A 21,820-nucleotide genomic window follows, 5' to 3' on the forward strand; every position below is an offset into this window, starting at 1 on the left:
TATAGGTTTTTCCTCAATCCATCTTCAATTCATGGTTTTGAAAACTCTTGTAAAGCCTAATAGTGAAAGAAATTCCTCTATAACTGATAAAAAATAAGTTTTAGTAATTTACATTAAAAATATATTTAATTTAATATATTACTTTTAATTTTTAAATTATTTATTAAAATTCTTCGATAAATATTATCTGTGCTTTCCGGAAACAAAAAAGTTAATCCAGCTATATGATCAATGCTATATATGCGCATCCATGCACAACTTTTTAAAGGAAAAGAGTTCTCCCACCTATCCAAAATAAAAGCAAGTATATGAACTGCATTAAGAAGAGAAATTATCTTGCACTACTGTCATTTCATTCATTCATAGCTCGTTATTTTGTGTAATTAATAATAATAATAGCAGTATTTAATGCATATCTACATATTTATATTAGTGGGTTGTTGATATCTAATTTTTTTTATTGATTAAAGCTGAATAAAAATATCAAGAACTAAGTGAAAATTATCCTGGTTTTGAGATCAAGGATGAGAATAAAATGAACAATGGGACTTTCCCATCATAATTTGAGTTTCACTGTCATTTCTTTTGCTTTTTCGTTTTTCTAGAGACCTCACTATCTCTTTCAAAAAGCAAAACTAGTAAAACATCAATTCCTACACAGTAAATAGTTTGTAATGCGACATTTTAAACAAACCGACCTTAGCTCAGTTGGTAGAGCGGAGGACTGTAGTGGTTGAAACCTCAGATATCCTTAGGTCGCTGGTTCGAATCCGGCAGGTCGGACTTTTTAATGCTTTTTCATTAAGTTTTGGTTTTATATTTATGTTATATTTTTTCACTATCTAATATTTTACAGGTTTATTTCTTTGTCCATTTTGATTGTATAGCACCTATTTTAACCGCAAATACAAAAAAAAATAATGTCATTTGAAATTGAATATCACAATTTAAATAAATTTATTTTTTTCCTAAATGAAATTGCTTTCGGTAATAAGGTTATTATGAAAAGAATTATCAAAATTAGTAGTGAGTAGAGAAAAGGAAAAGACAAAAAGTCCATTACTGATAAAATTCTTGCACTTTCATATGGAGCCCACGATTTGGGCTTGATGTTCTCAGGACCTTTCTTCTTTCTGTACCTCTCTTTTTTCTTTTTGCATAGTAGACTTGTTAAAATTACTAGTTTAGTTAATAAAAGATTAAATAAAATCCTAAAATATGTGCGAAAGAACTATTTCATCTCCTTCCTCTGAACTTGGCTCATCCCTTCACCTCCTTTGAACTCGATTGAGAAGCTTTTCAAAAAGCATCTGTTTCCCCTTTACCCTTATGAAGAAGTGAGTTGCATCGCAGGACGGATTAAAGAGGTTACTTTCTTAATTTTTTCTTTTCCAATTTTGTCATCAGAACAGTGGTTTTTGAATCAAATTTGTAAAATATGGGATTATTTTTGGGTGGGGTCTGCATTCTGAAAAAAAAATTCAGAATTATACACTCTATAATATACTTTTAAATTCAAATCTGAGTGTGTTTTAGATAATACACTCTATAATATACTTTTAAATTCAAAATTATATTCTGAATTAGGAATATGAAATTTTTTATAATAACATATCTAGGAGAGTTGTCAGAACCCTTAAAAATCTTGTGTGAGTGGAAGCCATGTGTTAATGAAAAACAGAAAGTGAAAGATAAGTGTGACCAGCTGAGTGACCGATCGATTTTGACAGTAGTTTATAAGTTAAAGTTTTCAAAATTCGTGCCACTTTTTTGCATGCACCATTCTCTCCCAAATATTCTGAGTTCTTCATTTCTCCTCCTTCTCTCTACAACCTTCTTCTTCTCTTTACAAAATCTTACCCTTTTATTCTTCCAATCTTCAATCAGACCACGTCTAAGTCTCTCTGGTGCCGAGAGCTTCACTTTGCACCGATCAAGTTGCTGGTTTGAGCTGGTAAGTTCATCCCTCTCTCAGCACTGTTGTTTTCTGTCACATGCAAACCGAGTTTCTGGTTGCATGAGTTTGCCATCTCATTCTGAGCACACTTCTGGTCTTTTGTTTGGTTTAGTTTCATAAATCGTGACCGTAGGAGCGTAAGATTTCTGGTGGTGAATTATCCTATACAAATTGTGAGCGTACGACTAAGCTTAAGAGGTAAGGGAAGCTTATATAATTTGATTATGATTCTTGTTCTGAATGGTTGTATGTTTGTTTGATTATTTGATGAATATGAAGTATTGGTGCTACTGTATGTTGTTTATATGAGTGGATGATATATAACTAAGGTAGACTGGGTTGAGATAGAGTTTGATCTTCAATCTGCAGCTTTCTCTATAATCCTATGTTTGACACCGAGAGTCATTATTGACCGTTCGGTTTTCCTTTGAGCGTTCGGTCTAAACTGAATTCTTCTGTAAAGAATTTAGTTAATGACCGATTGATTTTATATTATTATATATGTAAATGAGCGTTCAGTCTAAGTATAGTTTCTCCTTTGTACTTCTTAAATCAACTTAGTTAAGATATTCAAAAATACATAAATTCTTAAATATTATATTTATCCTTTGTTGAAAATAAGTCATATGTAATTGTAATTAGAATATATTCCTTCATTGTATAATCTCAGTAGTGCTTGGTCATAAACCTAGCTCTTAGTCTCGGTAGTGCTCGGTCACAAACCAAGCGCTCGGTCTCAGTAGTATTAGGATTCGAAATAAGTGCTCGGTTATACAATATATTCCTTAATATATCTGCTTTGGGTATTAAGAGTGTTCGGCCAAATTTCAAAGTGTTCGGTCCTAGTTTGTAGTGTTCGGTTTAAACTCTTAGGTCTCTGATAAAAACTTTCCTTATCATTCAGTCAGGTTTAAGTAGATGTATTCTATAGTATTCCACCTATTTCTTGGGTTCTTTCTAGTAAAGATCTTTCGGTCAAAGTTGTTGTGTATCCCGTAGTCTTTTCTTATTATTATTATAAGTGTTAGGCTTATGACGAGTCTTGTCTCTCCTGGACCGTTCGGTCCTATTTGGTGGATAAGTGAAAGACCGCTCGGTCTTACACTAAGTGTTTGGTTAGATTAGTTTATGAAGTATTTCTCTCGTTCGGTCTTGCTTCTAAGATGGAATATTGTTTCCTTGATTCAGTTTGAATGTATTGATAATGAAGTATGATGACTTTAAAGTATGATGTGATTTGAATGATATGGATATGAAAGGATATTCCAGGGAGGAATATCTCAGGATTTGTTATGGATTGGTAAAGTAAGAATGTGGTCATGCTAAGGTGGCGTTTATCCTGATATTTTATGATTACTCATTCTCAAGTAGAGAGGAGTAAATCATGTGTGAGAATAGCAGGAGGTCCTAGTCTATAAGGTTCAGATGGGTTATGTAAGAACGGACTAACCTCGGGTGGCAACTGTTGAGGACATCCCAACTACTACATCACCCGAGTGCAAAAACGTCATAACTACACATAATTGATACAGTCCGGACAGTCTGAGTCAAGTGGTCGTTCATTGCATGCATTAATGTATAATTGGTGGATTGATTGAATTATATGTGTATTGAATTAATTAAATTACATAAGCTTACCCTATTTCTTGTCTTGTCTGTTTTTTCCTTCCTATTGTCGTTTTCTGTTGCAATGATCATCCTGTGGATGTGAGCAGAAGGAGAGGAGTTGCTGGAAGAGGCTCTTGAAAAAGTGGAGGTTAAGGCCGAACCATAGAACCGTTCGGTAGTTATAGATAATGTGTTTTGTATACCCGGTCGGTTTAAGCTTAGTTTTTGGAACCATTCGGTCCAGTATTTAGTTTTGTAAAATTTTAAATTTTGTAGTATTTTGTAAGGTCGTTCGACCATAAACGTATCCTTCCTTTCTGAACTGATATGTAATATTGTTAATATGTGAGTATTCTATGATATGATTTTATATTGTACTTTTGGGATGTTACAAGAGTAGAAGAAAGAAATCGAGGAGTAACTTTTATCTTATTATAATTTTAATGTGAATAAAATTTAGGATTCATGAATTTTATGGAGGTAATAAGAAAAAAGGGAAGTGCAGATCTCAATCTTTAAGAATTGCAAGTTGGCCTCTTCCTTCTTAGCATATTGTTTTATTTTTACTCGATTGACAAAAAAAAGTATAATTTAAATTTTTTATTTAAAAATAGTATGTCTAAATCTTTTATTTAAAATGGATTTCACTCTTTTTTTATTAGAATTAATACAAAAAAGAGTGAAACAAAGACAAGTCTATTTAAAATCGATTTATTGAAAAATAATTATTAAATCAATACATTCTGAATTTCTTCAATACAGATTAATAATATTTGAACGATTTCTTACAGTTTTGATAATCGTTAACTACATATTACTTGAATTAGCTATTTTAAGAAGTTACATGAGAAGTTTTTCCTAAAACTTTAAAATATAAGAAATATGTCAACATGTAAGGACGAGTTTTAATAAATTTTAATTACATAAGATTTTTTTTACTAAATTTAATTGTGAAATTTGTACAGTAGATTTTGAAAAGATATATTCATAAATTAAAAGGAAATATAAGAAATCAATATATTATTTTTATCTCTTCATAAGCTCTCGTATAAGTACTTTTTAAGGTTTTATATTTTCTTATTCTGTCCATTTATATTATAATAAAACACTGAAAAATATAACAGTATATAACAAATTTAAAATACGAAACAAAAATATTATACTTTTATAAAATTTAGAAATAACTGAAAAAAATTATAAATAAAAATAATGAAACAATATAAAAGTAGAATAGTTTTCTATACTGTAAATATAATCATTATGTTAAGATAAAATAATAACAAAGCCCACAATTACGAGAAGAAAACAACACAAAAAATTATCTATGTAATATTTAATGATTATATAATTAGCGTTGAGTAAATGCTTAGCTGTCTATAGTCTTTCAAAAATAAATTATAGTATTTTAAGTAAATATATTGCCGTTTAAATTATATCAATGTAGTAATATTGTAATTAATAATAAAAATAAGTTATCATAAAGAATTAAAATGTACACAGTCGTAAATTGCATTCAAGATCCCAGTTAATATAGTATATAACAAAATTAATCTTTTCTTTTTTAGAATATTTTATAATCTTTTTAAAATAAATCTACTTTTGTAAATAAAAAAAATAAATTACGCCAAATTTGTAAATCAATACTTATATATATATACATATATATATATATATATATATATATATATATATATATATATTTAATTACACCAATAATGTTTCTCCAACATTAAATAATAGACTAAAGAAAAAATGTATACCGTGATAGCCTTAGAAAAACGGAAAATTCATATGACTATGTAAACTTATATATGTTAAAATAAGATCGTATAGAAGTTTAATAAAATCGAAATGTTTATCAAAAAGACGGTTTAACATAACTTGTTAAACTGTATATTTATCTAAACAATATTCTAAACTATCATAAACTATATAAAAAAATAAACTATACTAAACACTATAATACACTATCTACATAAAATGCTATAATAAATTTAAAATTTAATGTAAGAATATTACTTTTTATATATTATGTAATTTCTTTATGTACATATGCTTTAAAGACAAATGTTTTATTGAAAAAATTGTGTACTAATTCACAATAACTTTAAGAAAAAAAAGACATTCTAGAAATATTTCTTTAATGCTTTTTATCTTATCAATATGTACAACAACAAAATTTCTCAGCACATGTAAAGTAGCATTTGACAAACGTACAAAAGGTTACAACAACTCTTTCAATGTCAATGCTTCAAAGTAACATATCTCTGTTTCGAAATTGTCTATAAGTAGAAGACTGCATGAACAACAAGAAACAAAAAACGAATCAATTGCACATATTCTCACGCTGTCAACATTTTGTCTTTGATAGTGGGTCGTGTAGCTTGGAGAAAATCTCCTTATAAAAAGTCTTCTCATATCTACTTTGTATTGATTAATATCTTTCTAATAAAACTTTTCATCTGTACTTGTTTTAAAAACACTTTGTTGTTTGTGGATAATTAAGGACAATTTAAAATACTTGATTTGTTTAACTTAGTTAAAGTTAAACAATTTTAACCTATTGGAGAGAAGTGATGAAACTTGTTATAATTTATTAAAGTCGTTGTAACTTATTAAAGTTAGTGGAACCTTTAAAAATATTTAAAGAAAAACTAGAGTATCTAACCCATACAAACAACTTCTAAAATTAATTTCGAAAAGTTTTTAAACTATTCAAATCCCACTTTTAAAGTTTGCTTGTTATTTCAATATACTTTATTATTTAACTTTTTTTAATAGATGTAAAATTTCTAAGTACAAATTTAAGTTCAAGAAGACTTTTTAACTTTTCTGAATTGTATAATCTTACAATAGCTTCTTTTAACAAAATATACAATATGACACTTTTCAAAGAATTAATGAAAAAATTAACATAACGTACAATTAACATGAGAACAATATTTTTCAAACCAAAAAATATAAAAAAAATATATAGAATAAAAAAGGAGAGAAGTACGTGCGCAGTTTGAAAAAAAAAAGACTGATTGGCCGTAATTTACTCCTCGAAACATGAGGAAAAATGATACAAAAGAGTGAGAGGGGTAATTTGGTCATGTAAAATGGTTCAACTTTTTGAGTACAGAAGGCATGAAAGTCTTCTACACACTTTGGCATGCAAAGCAAGTTCATTGTGGGAAAGCTACAAAAGCACTAAAGCTTGAATGAGTGGCTTCAAGATGCTTTTCTTACTCACTAATTAATCCATAGAGGCAGTGGCAGAAACGTAATATGCAATAGAGAACAGGCCATGAACAAAACAGCAGATTCCTCCGATGGACAAGAAGTGATGGTGTGAGAAACCACATGATCCATCTGACCTATTGTTTGACATTGTCCCTATCACCAACATGGACAATCCAATGGCCAACACAACCCTAATCAACAACAAGATTTAATGTTATAATACTTCTTAACAATTACTCATATTTATTATTTTGATCATATTAACAAGAATCTTGTACAAATAAGAAAGATACACTTTACCAAGTTAAAATGAGACAAGCTGTTGAGATTTGTCTATTTGAGGAAGCCTTCTCAAACTCCTGTTGAGAGCAAATGCAGTTGCAGCCACCTAGCATGTTGGCTATGGCATGAGCTAATCCCAAAAGCACTGCTGCTACCAACCCCAACATGAAGGCTCGATGACTTGGCTCTCTACACTCAAATATCCACACTCTTAAATGCTTCACCTGTTTGTTGAAAACAACAATGGGAGTTTAACATAGGTTTCACTTCACAGAAGTTGTCTTAGCTTATGCAGTTCAGAAAATAGAGCTGGCTCAACCATACCTTGTTCTGTGCTGTTTCTGCCTCAAAGCCAAGAATCCCAGCTGCAACATCCATCACTAAAATCAGGACGCACAGAAAAATGCCTGCTACTCTAGCCATTTTCTGTCTAATTTGTTGAAGATGATAAACAGTGGGGAAATTTGTAAGTGTAGTGTGAGTATATGATTATATATATAAGGAATAAAGTGAGATTGGTAGTAGGAAGTAGCTAGGAAAAGTTTGTTTTGTCACACTGTGCAAACTTTAAATCTGCTTTATTGTCTGCTTTCTCTTCTTTTTCCCCACTCAGGGATTCCTTTAGATAGTAGAAACCAGCTCATTCTATGTATATAGGCATTTACTTACTTGAATATAGAAATATAAGTTAGTTAGTTTTTTTTTCCACCTTTTGGGGAGCAAATAATTTAGTTTTAATTATATATTACATTTTATGACAAATGGTATGTTTGGAGGAATTTTTAAAAGTACAAAAAAAAAAAGTTTCTAAAAGAATTTAAATTAATTATAAAAATTAAATTTTTTTCTTACTTTCTCTAAAATTTGAATTTTAACTTGCGAAAAAAAATAATTTAAAAATTCAACCACAAAATTTCTTAATAATGTCACATGCATTTGTTAGTTATTTGTGTGGTAGATGTTTGCAAGTGAATTGTGAGTTATTCTAATAAATTGGTGTGGTGAATGTGGAGTTTCAACCATCATGAGATTGATAAATTCACCACTCTGATGTTGTGTTCACTTGGACTGATAGCAGTGTTGATGAGTACTTATGGGTGATGAAATGCGATGACTTCTTTGTTCAAGCCGAAATGCGACGAATTGCGAGGATGGATATGATGCGATTTGCGGGATGTCATCACCCGCAAGAATGTAGAGATTTGGAGGGATAGAGGGTATAATCTCTGATTTACCCTTTAAATATTATACAATTTCAGCTCAAGCTTAAGCTCAAATACTCTTTCCATGTTCGACGAAGGCAAGAGATCCACCGTCACCAACCAACACATTTCTGCATGTAAAAGCAATTCCAAGAGCCAACACAAAATAAAGAAAAATTTGATTGTAAATAAGAGAAATTATTAAAATGAGGAAGTAAAAGCAAAAGAAAACCAAACACTTCATAAAAAAATGATTCTCTCAAGATGAAAAAAGAAAAGGAAAAGCAGCACAACAAGTAAAAAGCTTGAAAATAAACAGATAAAAATGAAAAAGGTTAGCACCTGTATCTTCAAAATCTCCTCTTTACTCATGTCTTACCAGGGGAAATGGATTTGTAAGAGATAGGAGAAATGCAGAAAGGGTGGTAATAGATCTGAGAAACAGAGTGAGGCAAAAACGGAAATAAGTTAGAGAGCCTCAGACTTATCCTCTAGAGCTTTTGGAACCAAACACACACCCTTAAACAAAAACTCAGCAATCATCAGGAATAGCTAAACCCCTCTTGTGTTGAGGTTATGATGTAATCTTTTAGAACTATCTTGTATTGGTACTATTTTATTTATCAAATTATGTTTTTGTTTACATTTTTGTGAATTATTTTATGCTTGTTGTTGGATGAACTGATCACTCATCTTATTTCATTGGCTTTAGGATTGAGTGAGAACTGGTTTCAAGTTATGGTCCAACTAATTCTCCTCCCGCTTTTAGATGTTAGGAATAAATCTAAGGCTCTAGCTGGTTACAAAGTCAAACTCTTAATGTAAATGATTCATTCAAGCAATTGTTGAGAGATTATATGAAGTTTGATGATCTTATGTTCTAAGTGCCAAAATGGATCTAAAGTTACACTTAAGAGCACTCCCATAACATGAATAACTACTTCTTTATGAATAGTAACTGAACTAGTATAAGAGAGGGACAAAATGGTGAAATTTGACTTCAACACGTTTTTATCATATTGAAATCAACACTTTCATTCAAATTTGTTTTAACACATTTTTCACACAATTCAAACATTATTTTATTCAAATCAAACCAGTTGAAACATTTTGTATTCTTCCAAATCCTTATGGATACACCATTTGTTATACTACATTTATCCAATATACTTGCTGGTTACTGCATAAAGTAACCAACATGTCTACTCTTCACTAGCAAGTAAGGAGAAGACTTGATATACACCATGAATGAGGAGATGGAGTTACTTCATCTAAACAATACTTGTACTCTTGTTCATATACTTGTGGGTTCTAGTTGGTCAATTATAAATGAATTTTTAAACCAAAGATGAAAATCCAAAAACTAGATAACAAAAATTCAAGGCAAGATTGGTGGCTAGGGGCTTTACTCATAGGAATTAACTACAATGATGTGTTTTCTCTTGTAATTAAGCATGTGTCCATTTAGATGGTGTCAACCTTAGTTGTTGAGCTTAACCTTGAGTTGAAAAGATGAACCTTATGATTGCTTTCCTGTATATATGGAGACATAGAACTTCAAGGATTTGAGGTAGAAGGAAATAAGGATTATGTTTGTAAACTAAATAAATCCTTGAATGTTCTAAAATAATCCCCAAGGTAGTGAAATAGATAATTTGATATTGTAGAATTGGTTTTGAACGTAGGAAGTGTCAACACCCAATTTCGTCCGAATGACTAAATAATATAGTTTTGATGAAATTTATTTTATTTTATTCTAATTTTATTTTATATTTTACTTTGTTATTTTAAGTTATGGTATTTGAGTCTATTTTAATATACTGTATTTTATTTCATTTATTTTATTTTAATATTATTTCGATTATTTTTTATTTTTTTTATTTATTTAGAGTTATTTCATTATGTTTTATTTTAGTCCTTTTTTACGTCAACTTATTTTGTTTTTGTCTTCTTTTACTTTAATTTATTTGCCAAATGTTAAAACTAGACAAAAAAAAAATGGCAAAGGTCAACTTTCTCTGCTTTCTTTTCCCACGCCATCTCCCATTCTGGTGAAATCTTCTGCTCGCCATGCATGCTGCACCTAAATTGTCTTAGTGGAGCAGAACAGAGTCTGTGGCAGAAAGCAACCATTTGACAGGCCAGGCTTTTGACTCTAAGCGGGATCTGAAGCGTGAACAGGGGAAAGGGGAATCTCAACTCTTCTCACCTTCAAAACCAGCCACTATCTGTCCAGCTCTGTTTGATCAGGGGAACAGAGAGAAAACACAATGTCTAAGCTAAAAAAAACTGGCAAGAAATTACAACCGAGGAGGAAGAGGAGGATACAGGAGGGAGGATCATCCATTTCTAGGAACAAGAGATATTATTCACAAGGAGGAGAGGTACAAGAAACTACAGGGGAAAACGTAAAAGGTAAGTCCTCATCCTTCAAGCTTCATTGCTCATCAGCGTAAATGTTTACAATCTTGGATCATAGTATTGTTGTTGGCTTGCATTTGGTTCGATGATGCTTGGCTTGGTCTGTCTGCTGGTTTTTGGATTAAACATGTAATTATATTAGGATGTTACTTTGTCCGGTTCTGTACCATTGTTTTCCATTCATCCATCATCAACGTTTTCTCACAACCATCACATAGACTACGATCACGGCCTAAGGAGGAACGAGACTCTCTCCTTGACCCGCACCAAACATCATCCACCCCATTGGACTTAACAGAAACCATTTTGCTCGCCACGCTTCATTGCTCTGGTCCATCACCCACTTCACCATCCAGATTCACCCATGGCCATATCTTGCCACTCCTCGGCCCATCACTCCCAACCACACGCCCCTGCCAAGTCCATTTTATTCTCCGTGTAACACCCTCTTCGAACCCCATATCTTCCTCTGCCTTCATCTCCGATTCCTTCGAGTCACCAACACCTATCATCTTCATCTTACTCTTCATTCATCATTCACCTCTGACCACTCTCCATCATCTCCAACACTCGTACCCGTGATCACCTCCAATACCCATCATCTTCATCCTAACACCTTATCCCACGGCCAACGCCCACCATCTTCAACCCTTCTCTGCTCATCACCCCCAACCACACTTCCCTTTCGCTCACAATTCCTCCATCCACTCAATAGAACCATACCCACTGAAATCAATTTCTCCATCACGCACATCCCAGAAACCTATCCCTCGCACCCCTTTTTTATTTTACTTATTATTTTACTTTTATTTTATTTTTTCCTTTTACTTTTTACTTTATTTTCATTATTTATTTATTTATCCTTTTATTTTATTTTTATGTTTTTTTCTTTTTTCTCTTTTGTTTCCATTTTAAATATTTATCTACTTTTTAAATGCATTTTCAGAAGAAATGATAAAAAAATATTTTAAAGGTTTAGGCACATGTGTGATCGCTCGCATCGTCCTTGTGCTAAAACCTTTTCTTCTTCTCTTCTAAAAAAATAATAAAAATATTTTAAAGGTTTAAGCACATGTGTGATCGCACGCATCGTCCTTGTGCTAAAAACCTTTTTTCGTTCTTTTATAAAAAATAATGATACAAAAAAATATATTTTAAAGGTTAAGCACGTGTGTGATCGCTCGCATCGTCCTCGTGCTAAAAACCTTTTATCTTTCCTTTATAAAAAAATACCAAAAAATATATTTTAAAGGTTAAGCACGTGTGTGATCGCTCGCATCGTCCTTGTGCTAAAAACTTTTTCTCTTTCTTTTACAAAAAATACCAAAAAATATAAAATCTTCAAAAACTAAAAACATCAACACTTTCAAGCAAACAAACAGTCTTTCAGTCAGAACTACGTGATCCTTGATTCTCCATCAAGAGTGGAGATACGTAGGAGCAAGGCCAGTCCTTGTCAGGTTCACCTTCCCAAAAATCCAAATTTATCCATAATAATTTTCCAAACAAATTTCTCAAACAAATTCCAAACAAACTTCTCAAACAGTTTCAAAAGAACTACGTAACCCTGATTTCTCATTCTGAATGAGAATACGTAGGAGCAAGGTCAATCCTTGTCGGGCCCAAAAAACTAAAAAATATATTTTGTTTATTTAGAATTTTATTTTAGGGGATAGTTAAACATTTTGAAAACCACATCATATTTGTGCATTTAGTTAAAGGTACTGCCTTAGGGCAGGCGTTGTAGGGTGCTAACACATTCCCTACGCGTAACCGACTCCCGAACCCAGAATATGGTTTTTGTGGACCGTGTCTTACTATTTTATGGTTTTTTCCGTAGTTTTCCATAATAAACTATGGTGGCGACTCCAAATCTCTTTTCGAAACCCGTTCCTTTTTTTTGGATCGTCGTCCCGTCGCGATTCTGGTTGCGACAGGAAGTATGACACTTACCTCTACTTCAAGTTTCTAGTAGGCAATCTATTCATTGTATTGTTGTTCATGTAAATGACATTTTGATAGTAAGCAATAGTAAACTTGAGGTGTAAAAAGGTTAAAATTAAGCTAAATAACGCATTTGAGATCATTAAACATGAGCAGAAACATCTATGTAGTGACATATCTTAGAATAATTCTCGATAAGTTTGGTATGACAAACTTGAAAATGTGTCTTGCATCTCACTACAAATTGAGTGATGAACATTCTCCTTAAGATAATGGAGAAATAATGTTATATGTACAATCTTCTATATGCTAATATTATGTTGTGAGAAGTATTGGCAGGTTCATGTTGAACCTTGGACGAGCTCATTGGAAAGCTCTTATGTGCATGCTTGGAATTACTTTGAAGGGATTACTTAAAAGAGTCTTGATCTATGATGGAGTCAGACAATGTATTGGAGATGCTCCCATAGAAGGGTTTGTAGACTCAGACTATATTAGGTGTTTGGATACCAGAAAGTTTATAACTTTCTATGTATTCAATGCTTATAGTATTGTTATCAACTAAATAAGCAATTTACAAAAAGGTAGTGGCTTTTGTCAACCATTGAAGTAGAGTACGTTGCCATGATAGAAGCTATGAAGGTGGTGAATACCTTAACAGATCATAATCCCTCTAATATGTTTTCAAAGATGTTGTCAAACAATAACTTCTTCATTGCTTGGATCAGTGGTTAAGTCTGCTATGGATTTAGTGGTAGATAACAACTCTTGTTTAAAAGACTTATGTTGAACCAAGGTGAAGATTTGTGAAAAATTGGCTCAATACAATTTTATATGAAAGCTTCCTAGATTGTCTACACATTAAACTCTCTTGTATTTATATGCTATAGACCATCTTAATAGACGATATGAATAGGCTATCTCGTTAGACTAACTAATCTCAATGTTTATTGACTTTTTGTACAATCTGGTAGATAGCCTAACGAGACCATCTAGTGTTATATAGTTATGTTTTGAGAAACATTGTTCACTTATCTTTCTCATGCAATAGACATGTCTGATGTTGTCAACTATAATATATTTGCTTTATAATTTTAGTAGAAAGCTAACGTTTGAGTTATATATTGTGCGAGTTTGCTTAGAAAGAAACTTCTCAGTTGTAATCTATGATTTATACTTAATTCCTTTTGTGAACGTAGATTGAAGTTTATTAATACTTTAGTGGCTTAATACCCTTGATGTCCCTATTTTCGTCGAGTGCGTTTGATTTGGTCCCAATTTTTTTTCTCTTCAATGTTGTCCCAAAAAAATGTAATTTTTGTTCAATTTAGTCCTTTTTGCAAACGGCGTTTAAATTATTAACGGCCATTGCTCCAGCTGTGCAATCTTTTTCTGAGATGGCATTTAACTTCTGCCACGTCACCATCTTCTTCAACCTTCAGCCAGAAACCGAAACCCTACTTTCTCTCTAACCTTAGCGCCAACTTCTCTCTAACCTTAGCGCCGCCACCGAACCCTAACGCCACCGCCACCACCACCGTCCGTCGAAGAAATTAATTATTAGCTGCTATTTTTGAATTTAGAGTAGACATATTTTGTTGCTTTGCGTTCCAATGATTGTTGAAACCCGACGAAGAAGAATCGTTGATTCAATCACTACTCCGATGATTCCGACGCGTCTCTGGCGACTTGCTCCTCTCACTAGGGAAGCGCCACCTCCTTTGTCCTTGATTTGGATTATCGAAAATCCAAAACGACCGAGCCAACCAATGGAATCACCCAACGCGAGTAACGATAATAGGTTTTCGAATCCAAAAGCGAACACGACGACCTCAACCTCAGGTTTCACGTTCAATAGCACCTCTTCCGTTCCGGGCCTGTCCCGGCCCAGATTCGTCAAGGTTCGGAAGCCCAACAACGCCCCCGCTTTCAATCCATTTCGCAACGATGCTTCCGCCAATGCCACCAATCGACGATCGATTCCGAAAATCCTAACGCCGCGGTGAGTTCGTGTTCGCTACTAATACTTCTTCGCATGTTGAGGAAAACTCGGTCTCTGAACAGATGAACAAGTTGAAGATTGTAAATGAAGGTGGAACATGTTTTAGCGAATCGGACCTATGGAATGACCTGAGGAAGAAATTGAACATTAAGAAAGAAAGGAAGAGGTAATAATGCTGCTACTGAGAACTCAACTCATGAAGTTTTATGTCAGTTGAAGAATCTGAATGTGAATGACTCTGTTGGTAGTAATATTCGCAAGAGTAAAGTTGATGCTAAACCTAGTTTGGAGAATGTGACTACATTTGGAAAATGTGAAATTGGAGAGGATTTGTTGGAGAAATTGGAGAAGTTAAACCTAGTTAAGGAGAATGAGAGATTTGTGTTTACTGGTAAGCAAGATAGTTCGGGCTTGTCTTTTGTAGTTTGAAACACCTGCACCAAAAGTTGGCAAAGAGGGAAAACTTAAGCAAAAGAGTAGCAAAACAAGGATGAGTAGAAGCAGAGAAAATCTGAAGCATTACAGCACAACCCAAGACCAACTACAGGGTTCGCCGATGGATGTGTCACCATATCAGGAAAAGGTGGCTGAAAACGAATGGTGAGGTGAGAGAAGTTAAATGCCATCTCAGAAGAAGATTGCACAGCTGGAACGGTGGTCGTTAACGATTTAAATGCTGTTTGTAAAACGGACTAAATTAAACAAAAATTACATTTTTTTGGACAACATTGAACAGAAAAAAATAACCAGAACCAAATCGAACGCACTTGACGAAAATAGGGACCATAATAGTTATTAAGTCTACTTTAGTCGGTTATTTTATTTTTGTGTGTGATTTTTGTTCTTATGTTTATATTTTATTGTTCAACCCTTGCAATTTTAAGCTTTCTTTTTTTGGATTGTTTGTGATAGACATTTCTGAATGTATTTGTAAGTTATTCCAGAACACAATAATATCTAAAATGTTCCAATGGCTAGAACAATTTCGTTCGTTACAGACCGAACATATATGGAGCAACTCATAACAAGATCATGGGACGCAGGAAAAGGACAGAACAAAAAGGGTCTATTATTGCCATTCCTATTGTTTAGATTTTTCAGAAGATATTTTAACAACTTTTTTTAATAAATTTTGACAACAGTCCGTATATTTGAAATCGATACTAGTTGTTGTAAAAAAACTGTAAAAAAAATTGTTAAAAAGATATTTTCAGACAGACTAATAAACAAAAGAAATCCAGAGGTGCCACAATAGACTCGAATGCTCTTTTTAGTGTTTTTGCTTCCAACATCAGCTAAACAAAAGCATTTGAAAAAGTAGAGAGAAAGACAAGCAACAAATTCACACCAGAACTGCATTCTCGTAATCTTGTTTGGTTTCCATGTAAAAGGTTAGACAAGAAAAACTTTAGAACTTCGAAGAACAAAACCATACTAAGCATTGATCAGGAGTCCACACTGAAATGCTACGATAATCAATACACATGTCCCTTCAGATAATCAGAGGCAGCTTACCGAAACCCATGAACAACGCTTTGTTTCCTTAACTTTGCATGAGATGAAGCAGTACAACAACAGGCTTTGTAGTCAAAGTCAGTCACAAACCACAAAGCTAAATCGACCCTCCCCTTTTCTATGGCTCAATTTACAAAACAACACCACAATATATAAAAAGAAAAGACCAATAAATCCTTCAACTGGTGCCATTTTGATGTGAGTTTAGATCATATTCATATCAATATATGAAAGTGGAAGTTAGTCGTCGTCATCATCGGAGCTATCAGAGCTAGAGTAATCCATTCTCCTCCCAGCAATGGCAGGAAAGAGCTTACTGTGGAGATTAGTGGATGGCTTTGGCGAATCTGGATTACGCGCGTTAGGGGAAGAAGCCGTAGGAGTCTTAGGCTTCTTCTTGGTAGTGGTGGGAGCCTTCGCCGGCGTCATGGTCGTGTCCCTCACTTCTTTGCAAACCTTGTCCAATATGATCAAGAAATCACGTACGATTAGGAACAAACGTAAACCTTCATCCTTCCCGGCATTGCCGTGAAAGTAATCGGCAGTGCTCTTAACCAGCGCCATTATCCTCTTCTCCTCCTCCACCATCCACATCACCTCTTTCCTCGCGTTTACCATGAACTGCTCCATGCTGTTCTGGAACTCGCTCTCTTCCGCGATGTTCTTCATTTCCGTGTCAAGAAAATTCTGCGTCTTCACCAACGAGTGCCCCAGCTTCGACACCGTCGTGGTGAGCGCGTCGCCGTCTATCAGCGCCGCCTTCTTCACGGCCTCGAGTTCCGCACCGAGGCTCGACACCACCTGGAGGCCGACGCTGCGGTAGTGCTCCTCGGACTCCTCGCCCTCGTCGGATTCGTCGCTGGTGTTGACGCTAGAGATGCTCCGGCTGGCTCTTTCGTTGCGCGCGGCGCGGATTCCCTCGGAGCGGATGATCTCCTCGACGACGAAGTGCAGGAGCGTGGTCTTGCCGTCTGTTCCCTTGACGTCGGAGAGTTTGAGGAGGGTGTCGAGCCTGAATGCTTGCGCACGGCCGCGGTAGGTTCCGTCATTCATACGGTTGCCGGTTTTCAGAACTGCTTCTAGGAGTTTCAGGAATAGCCTGCTTTTTCTCAGATCGTTGCTTGCCACCTGCCATTGTCATGCAACAACTACGTAAGCCTTTATGGACTTATAACGTGACCACATGGGACACAAATAGCAAACATGTCCTTGGTCTTACCTCTAACGTGGCAAAGGATTCCTTAATGCTTGAGAAATCTTCTTGAAGGTTATGCATGAACAACAGACATTCAAGACGTTTGAAAGCGAATGGTATCTCAATCAACACTTTGAGAAACCTCTCTGCTGGGCCTAGTTCATGCAGTTGTCCTGTGAATAGCCTTAGCTTCAGTTCCTCATCTTGTGTAGGTGCCATCTTCAGCAACGTCTGTATCAGCTCAATAGGAATCTCATTTCCTGATTCAACCAACATATTGTAACTACTTCGTCCCAAGAAATGCAAATCTTAATCTCATGCAAACGCTACAAAATTTTAACATTTTTGGATTCTTTTAATGCTAAAACCAATGAAGCAAACCATAACCAGAGAACACCCTTATGAATGTAACTTCAATATGAGTCCTGACACATTCCCAAATAATTATCATCGATTCAGAGTCAATGTATATCCTGTTCTAAAGAACATGCAAATGAAAGAGTAGAGTATTTGAAATTATTGGTATCATGAACACATACATGTCAAATGAACAGCGAATAAAGTTAATTAACAGAACTGAAATTTAAGTGATCAGGGGAATAAATTCATCAGGAATATCATCCGTGTGCAAATCCAGATATCAATTAAATTCAAAAGTTCAATAGAAATTAACAACCATACACATAAACCCAATTTAATCTTAATTAGAGCTAGTTAGCTTAAGTTTTATATCACTGGCAGCATTTCTTAATTGCCCTTTCATTTCAGCATTCCTAGGAGAGAAAGAGAGTCACCTTCTACAAGAGCATCGACAACTTCTTCTGTTGTGACGTTCAGAGCTCGCAAAAGAATTGACAAGTTCTGTGCTTTCCTAGGATCAATAAGCTTAATATATTGCACTGAATTTTCTAAGGATGAATCTCTTTTGCGATCATTCTTGTTCTGGTTGGCGCAGCCAAATAAAGACTCCATCATTTCCTCATTGATCCTGAGAAGTTATTGCAAAGATAAATCAGTGAAAGCAATTTTTCTGGTATATATGTTCTACTTTGTTCATTCAAATTATACTTTTATCTTTGACAAGAGTTAATGATCTTACACGAATGATCCCGAACTGATCTCATGCCACACCATTGTTTGGCCAGGCTTTGCATTAACCTTATCCCAAAAAAATGGCTTTAGTTTTGGTTTTGGAGCTTGAGCATCGCCGTCATTTGAACTTCCTTCTTTAGGAAGTAGTGGTCCATGATTCGCACCTCCAACTGGTTTGGGAGGAGCTGGCGGAGCATGAGCACCTTTTGGGGGCGGCGGTGTACGATTAGCGGGAGGAGGTGGTGGTGGTGGTCCAGCAGTACGGCCAGGAGGAGGAGTAGAAGAAGAGGAAGAAGATGGAGGAGGAGGAGGGGGAGGAGGAGGAGGAAGAGAAGAAGAAGAAGAAGGAGGAGGTGGGGGAGGAGGAGGAGGAGGAGGGTCAGACTTTACACTAGGGGATACTGTTAGTTTTCTTCCGCCTTCTGATGATGATGATGCTATGTCAACCATTGAGACGTTGACATCTACACCCTTCCTACTGGACAAATTTCTAACATGAGAAGGGTTCTTTCCATCGCCAATGCCATATTCATCCCTTCTAGAATTTCCTAATTGAACAACCTTCCTTGTACCTGAAGAAAAAAAATTAACATGGAACCTTTGATTGATCCTAGTGTAATGTTTCACAACCATGTGTAACTGTAAAATAGAAGAATTTAAACTGACTCAAGTCTTCAAGAAATTGATTTGGCAACTTAAGAGTTTGCTCTTCACTCTTCAGATTTCATACATTATAAAGAAAATATAGTATATATTTCACACTGTCATATCATAAACTGTCACGACTGATAAGTTTATCAACTTCAACAAAAACCACTGTTGAAGACATTACTAAAATCATGTAGAAAGAAAGAACAAGAGCATACCGCCAGTATAATCATCCGAGGTTAATACGAGCAAAGGCCTGTCATCCCTATCACTTCTCTTCTTTTTGGTCTCACGATAGCATAGGAACAAGCCTATCAAGATTACAACACCTGATAAAGTGGTAGCTAAAATAATTGTTTTCTTCTTTTTGTCATCAGCGCTAGATGTTGGAGGAGCAGGAGTCTGGACTGTAGGTTTAGAATTTTTGGGAGGAGAACGAGCTATAGGGGGTAGAGGTGGAAATGGTGCAAACATATCTTTTGGGAGTGGTAAATCCTTTTTTTTGGGAGTAGGAGGTGGTGTTGATGGTGGAGAAGTGGCTGGTGTTGGTGCATGACTTGGTGATAATGGAGATCTGGCTGGTGTTGGACCATTACTTGGTGATAATGGAGAACTGGCTGGTGTAGGAGAAGGACTTGGTGCCGTTTGTTTCTTTGGTGAATCAGCAAGCAAGTTTCTTCCATGGCCTCTTTCCACACCCAAGGTTGATCCAGAATGCTCTGTTGACAAATATCTAGAGCTACCCTTTTCTGAAACAGGACTAGAACTAGTTCTTTTGCCGTCTAAAGTTTTTCTTTTTATATGAAGTGGCAGAAAATTAGTTTCTCTGTTTATGTTACTTTTTATACTCTTTATGTCACCACTCCCTTCCAGAGGATGCAAGTCAAGGTTCCTGTCTATCAATTGTTTCCTGCAGGGTTTACCGTCATTTTCTACCTGTATCAACCAAATAAGAGAATAGCACCATTCAGAGTAGTGTGAAACATTAACTAATATGCCTTCATTTAAAAAAAAAAAAAAAAAAAAAAAAAGATAGAAAAGACTAGCTAATATGTCTACAGCAAGCTTCCAGTTGCCATATAATTTACTATAGTTTCACAAGAAATTTTACACTATCTATCACTGTCATGCTTTATAAAAATTGAAGTAATAAGGCATGTTCCTTCATTCAATCAATGTGTAGTCAAAAGCAGTATTTTAAACACAATTGGATCATCTTTTGTGTGCTGTATTCCTGTTAAATAAAATGGTATGAGCATTCTTGGTTTTCTTACAATTTTTAAGATAACAAACAATAGTAATGGACTTAAAAGTGTTTCATTTCTTCTATAATCCAATTTCAATATGCAGAGGCGAAATGGTGGTATTTGACTTTTTAGAATAAGAACATGGCCTTTTTATACTCAGCATCATTTACTGAATCATATAAGCACAGGCTGATATTAAGGTATTCTTTAAACAAAAACATGCATCCCTAGTTTTCTTAAAATTAGCTGAGAGATCCTTTTATGTGATACTACTTTTTAGTCCTTGAATTCAAATGAATCGATTTCTTCATTTTGGATTCTTTCTTTGGAAAACATAGATGGAAATACTATATATAAGCTTCGCGATAAGTAACATAGTAATTGGTGAAGTAAAGATGGAAAGTTCTGCATGTATGAACTTTGATATACAAACAGGTAACTCTATATGCAGCCAAGTAAAATCTCAATAATAAGCACGTAGTTCGCACGCTTGAGTCAGCTTAATATACATGTAAAACCAGGGGAAGTTTTACATAACAACACAAAAACACAGAATTACCAACCAAATTAGCCAATTGCTATGAAACCAAACAGAAAAATATGGTAGTCAAAATCAAAACCACTTTTTGGTAACAAATTAAAAAGGGCCATTAAACATTTATTCAGAACAGAAAGAAGAATCATGAACAAACAAAAAACCAGACAAGAAATCCAAAGAAGAAACAACAAAGAAGGGACACAAATTAAAGAAAAAAAAACGATACCTTCAATCTATGAACATAAATAATTGATGCCCCTCCACCAACTCTAGAAGACTCATCTTCCTTTCCCCCTTTCCCCTCTGAACCCCCTTGGGCCAACGCACAAAGGAGAATGACGTAAACAACAGCATAATTGGGTCTTGTCAATTCCATTATATTTTTCAACTTCATCAACCCGAACGCAAAATTCCCGTCTCATCTCTCATTGAACATGAGTCCTCCCAAGTTTTCAAACGAACAAAGCCAACACCTTGCCAAAAGCTTCCGTGCCTTCCAAAAGAATAATAAATACAACAATATATCGCTCGTTCCAAACTTCGTGAACGCTCAACTTTTCCACAAACCCACGAAGGTGGGAGTTTGGAAATTCAACTGTATGATATCTCGGGAATCAGGTTGGAACGAGAGACAATATACAAAATATGACGAAGCTGGACAATGGGTTGGTATTAGATAAGATGAATATACGAATAACGCACGTTGTGGAAGAACCAATCAAATGAACGTTACGTACGTGAGAGTGTCGTATGAACCCAATTCATGCAAAGGTATAACAAGGGTTGAATCCACGTTGAAAATTTGAATTTTTTTTTTTGTTTTTGGTTTTGTCTTTTTCTTTTTTTGGTTTTAATGAAATTCTATAGAATTGCAATACCAGTACAAGAATTTGCGTCTCTGGGAATTTTGATCATTGAAAAGTTTGTTTCTTGTACTGGGTGTG

General features: G+C 34.6%; 2 protein-coding genes and 1 non-coding gene across 3 annotated transcripts; 1 reads left to right on the plus strand and 2 right to left on the minus strand.

The window, feature by feature from the left end:
- The first annotated feature begins 693 nt into the window (after window positions 1–693).
- Window positions 694–783, plus strand: TRNAY-GUA (transfer RNA tyrosine (anticodon GUA)). The gene is given in 2 exon segments: window positions 694–730; window positions 748–783. It is a non-coding gene; the product is annotated as a tRNA-Tyr (tRNA).
- A 5,788-nt stretch (window positions 784–6,571) lies between these two features.
- Window positions 6,572–7,621, minus strand: LOC124831688 (protein VASCULATURE COMPLEXITY AND CONNECTIVITY-like). The gene is made up of 3 exons (XM_047305766.2): window positions 7,397–7,621; window positions 7,091–7,296; window positions 6,572–6,981 (listed from the first exon to the last, which is right to left on the minus strand). The coding sequence occupies exons 1-3, from the start codon at window positions 7,493–7,495 to the stop codon at window positions 6,804–6,806; spliced, it is 483 nt and encodes a 160-aa protein (XP_047161722.1). The 5' UTR covers window positions 7,496–7,621; the 3' UTR covers window positions 6,572–6,803.
- An 8,397-nt stretch (window positions 7,622–16,018) lies between these two features.
- LOC124821202 (formin-like protein 3) lies at window positions 16,019–21,598 on the minus strand. Its single transcript, XM_088099041.1, has 6 exons — window positions 21,103–21,598; window positions 19,310–20,027; window positions 18,451–19,015; window positions 18,146–18,339; window positions 17,376–17,611; window positions 16,019–17,284 (listed from the first exon to the last, which is right to left on the minus strand). The coding sequence occupies exons 1-6, from the start codon at window positions 21,268–21,270 to the stop codon at window positions 16,397–16,399; spliced, it is 2,769 nt and encodes a 922-aa protein (XP_087955167.1). The 5' UTR covers window positions 21,271–21,598; the 3' UTR covers window positions 16,019–16,396.
- Window positions 21,599–21,820: the final 222 nt, after the last annotated feature.

Source organism: Vigna umbellata, chromosome 9 (assembly GCF_029865625.1).
Source record: "Vigna umbellata cultivar VRB3 chromosome 9, Vumbellata_1.0, whole genome shotgun sequence".
Lineage (NCBI taxonomy): Eukaryota > Viridiplantae > Streptophyta > Magnoliopsida > Fabales > Fabaceae > Vigna > Vigna umbellata.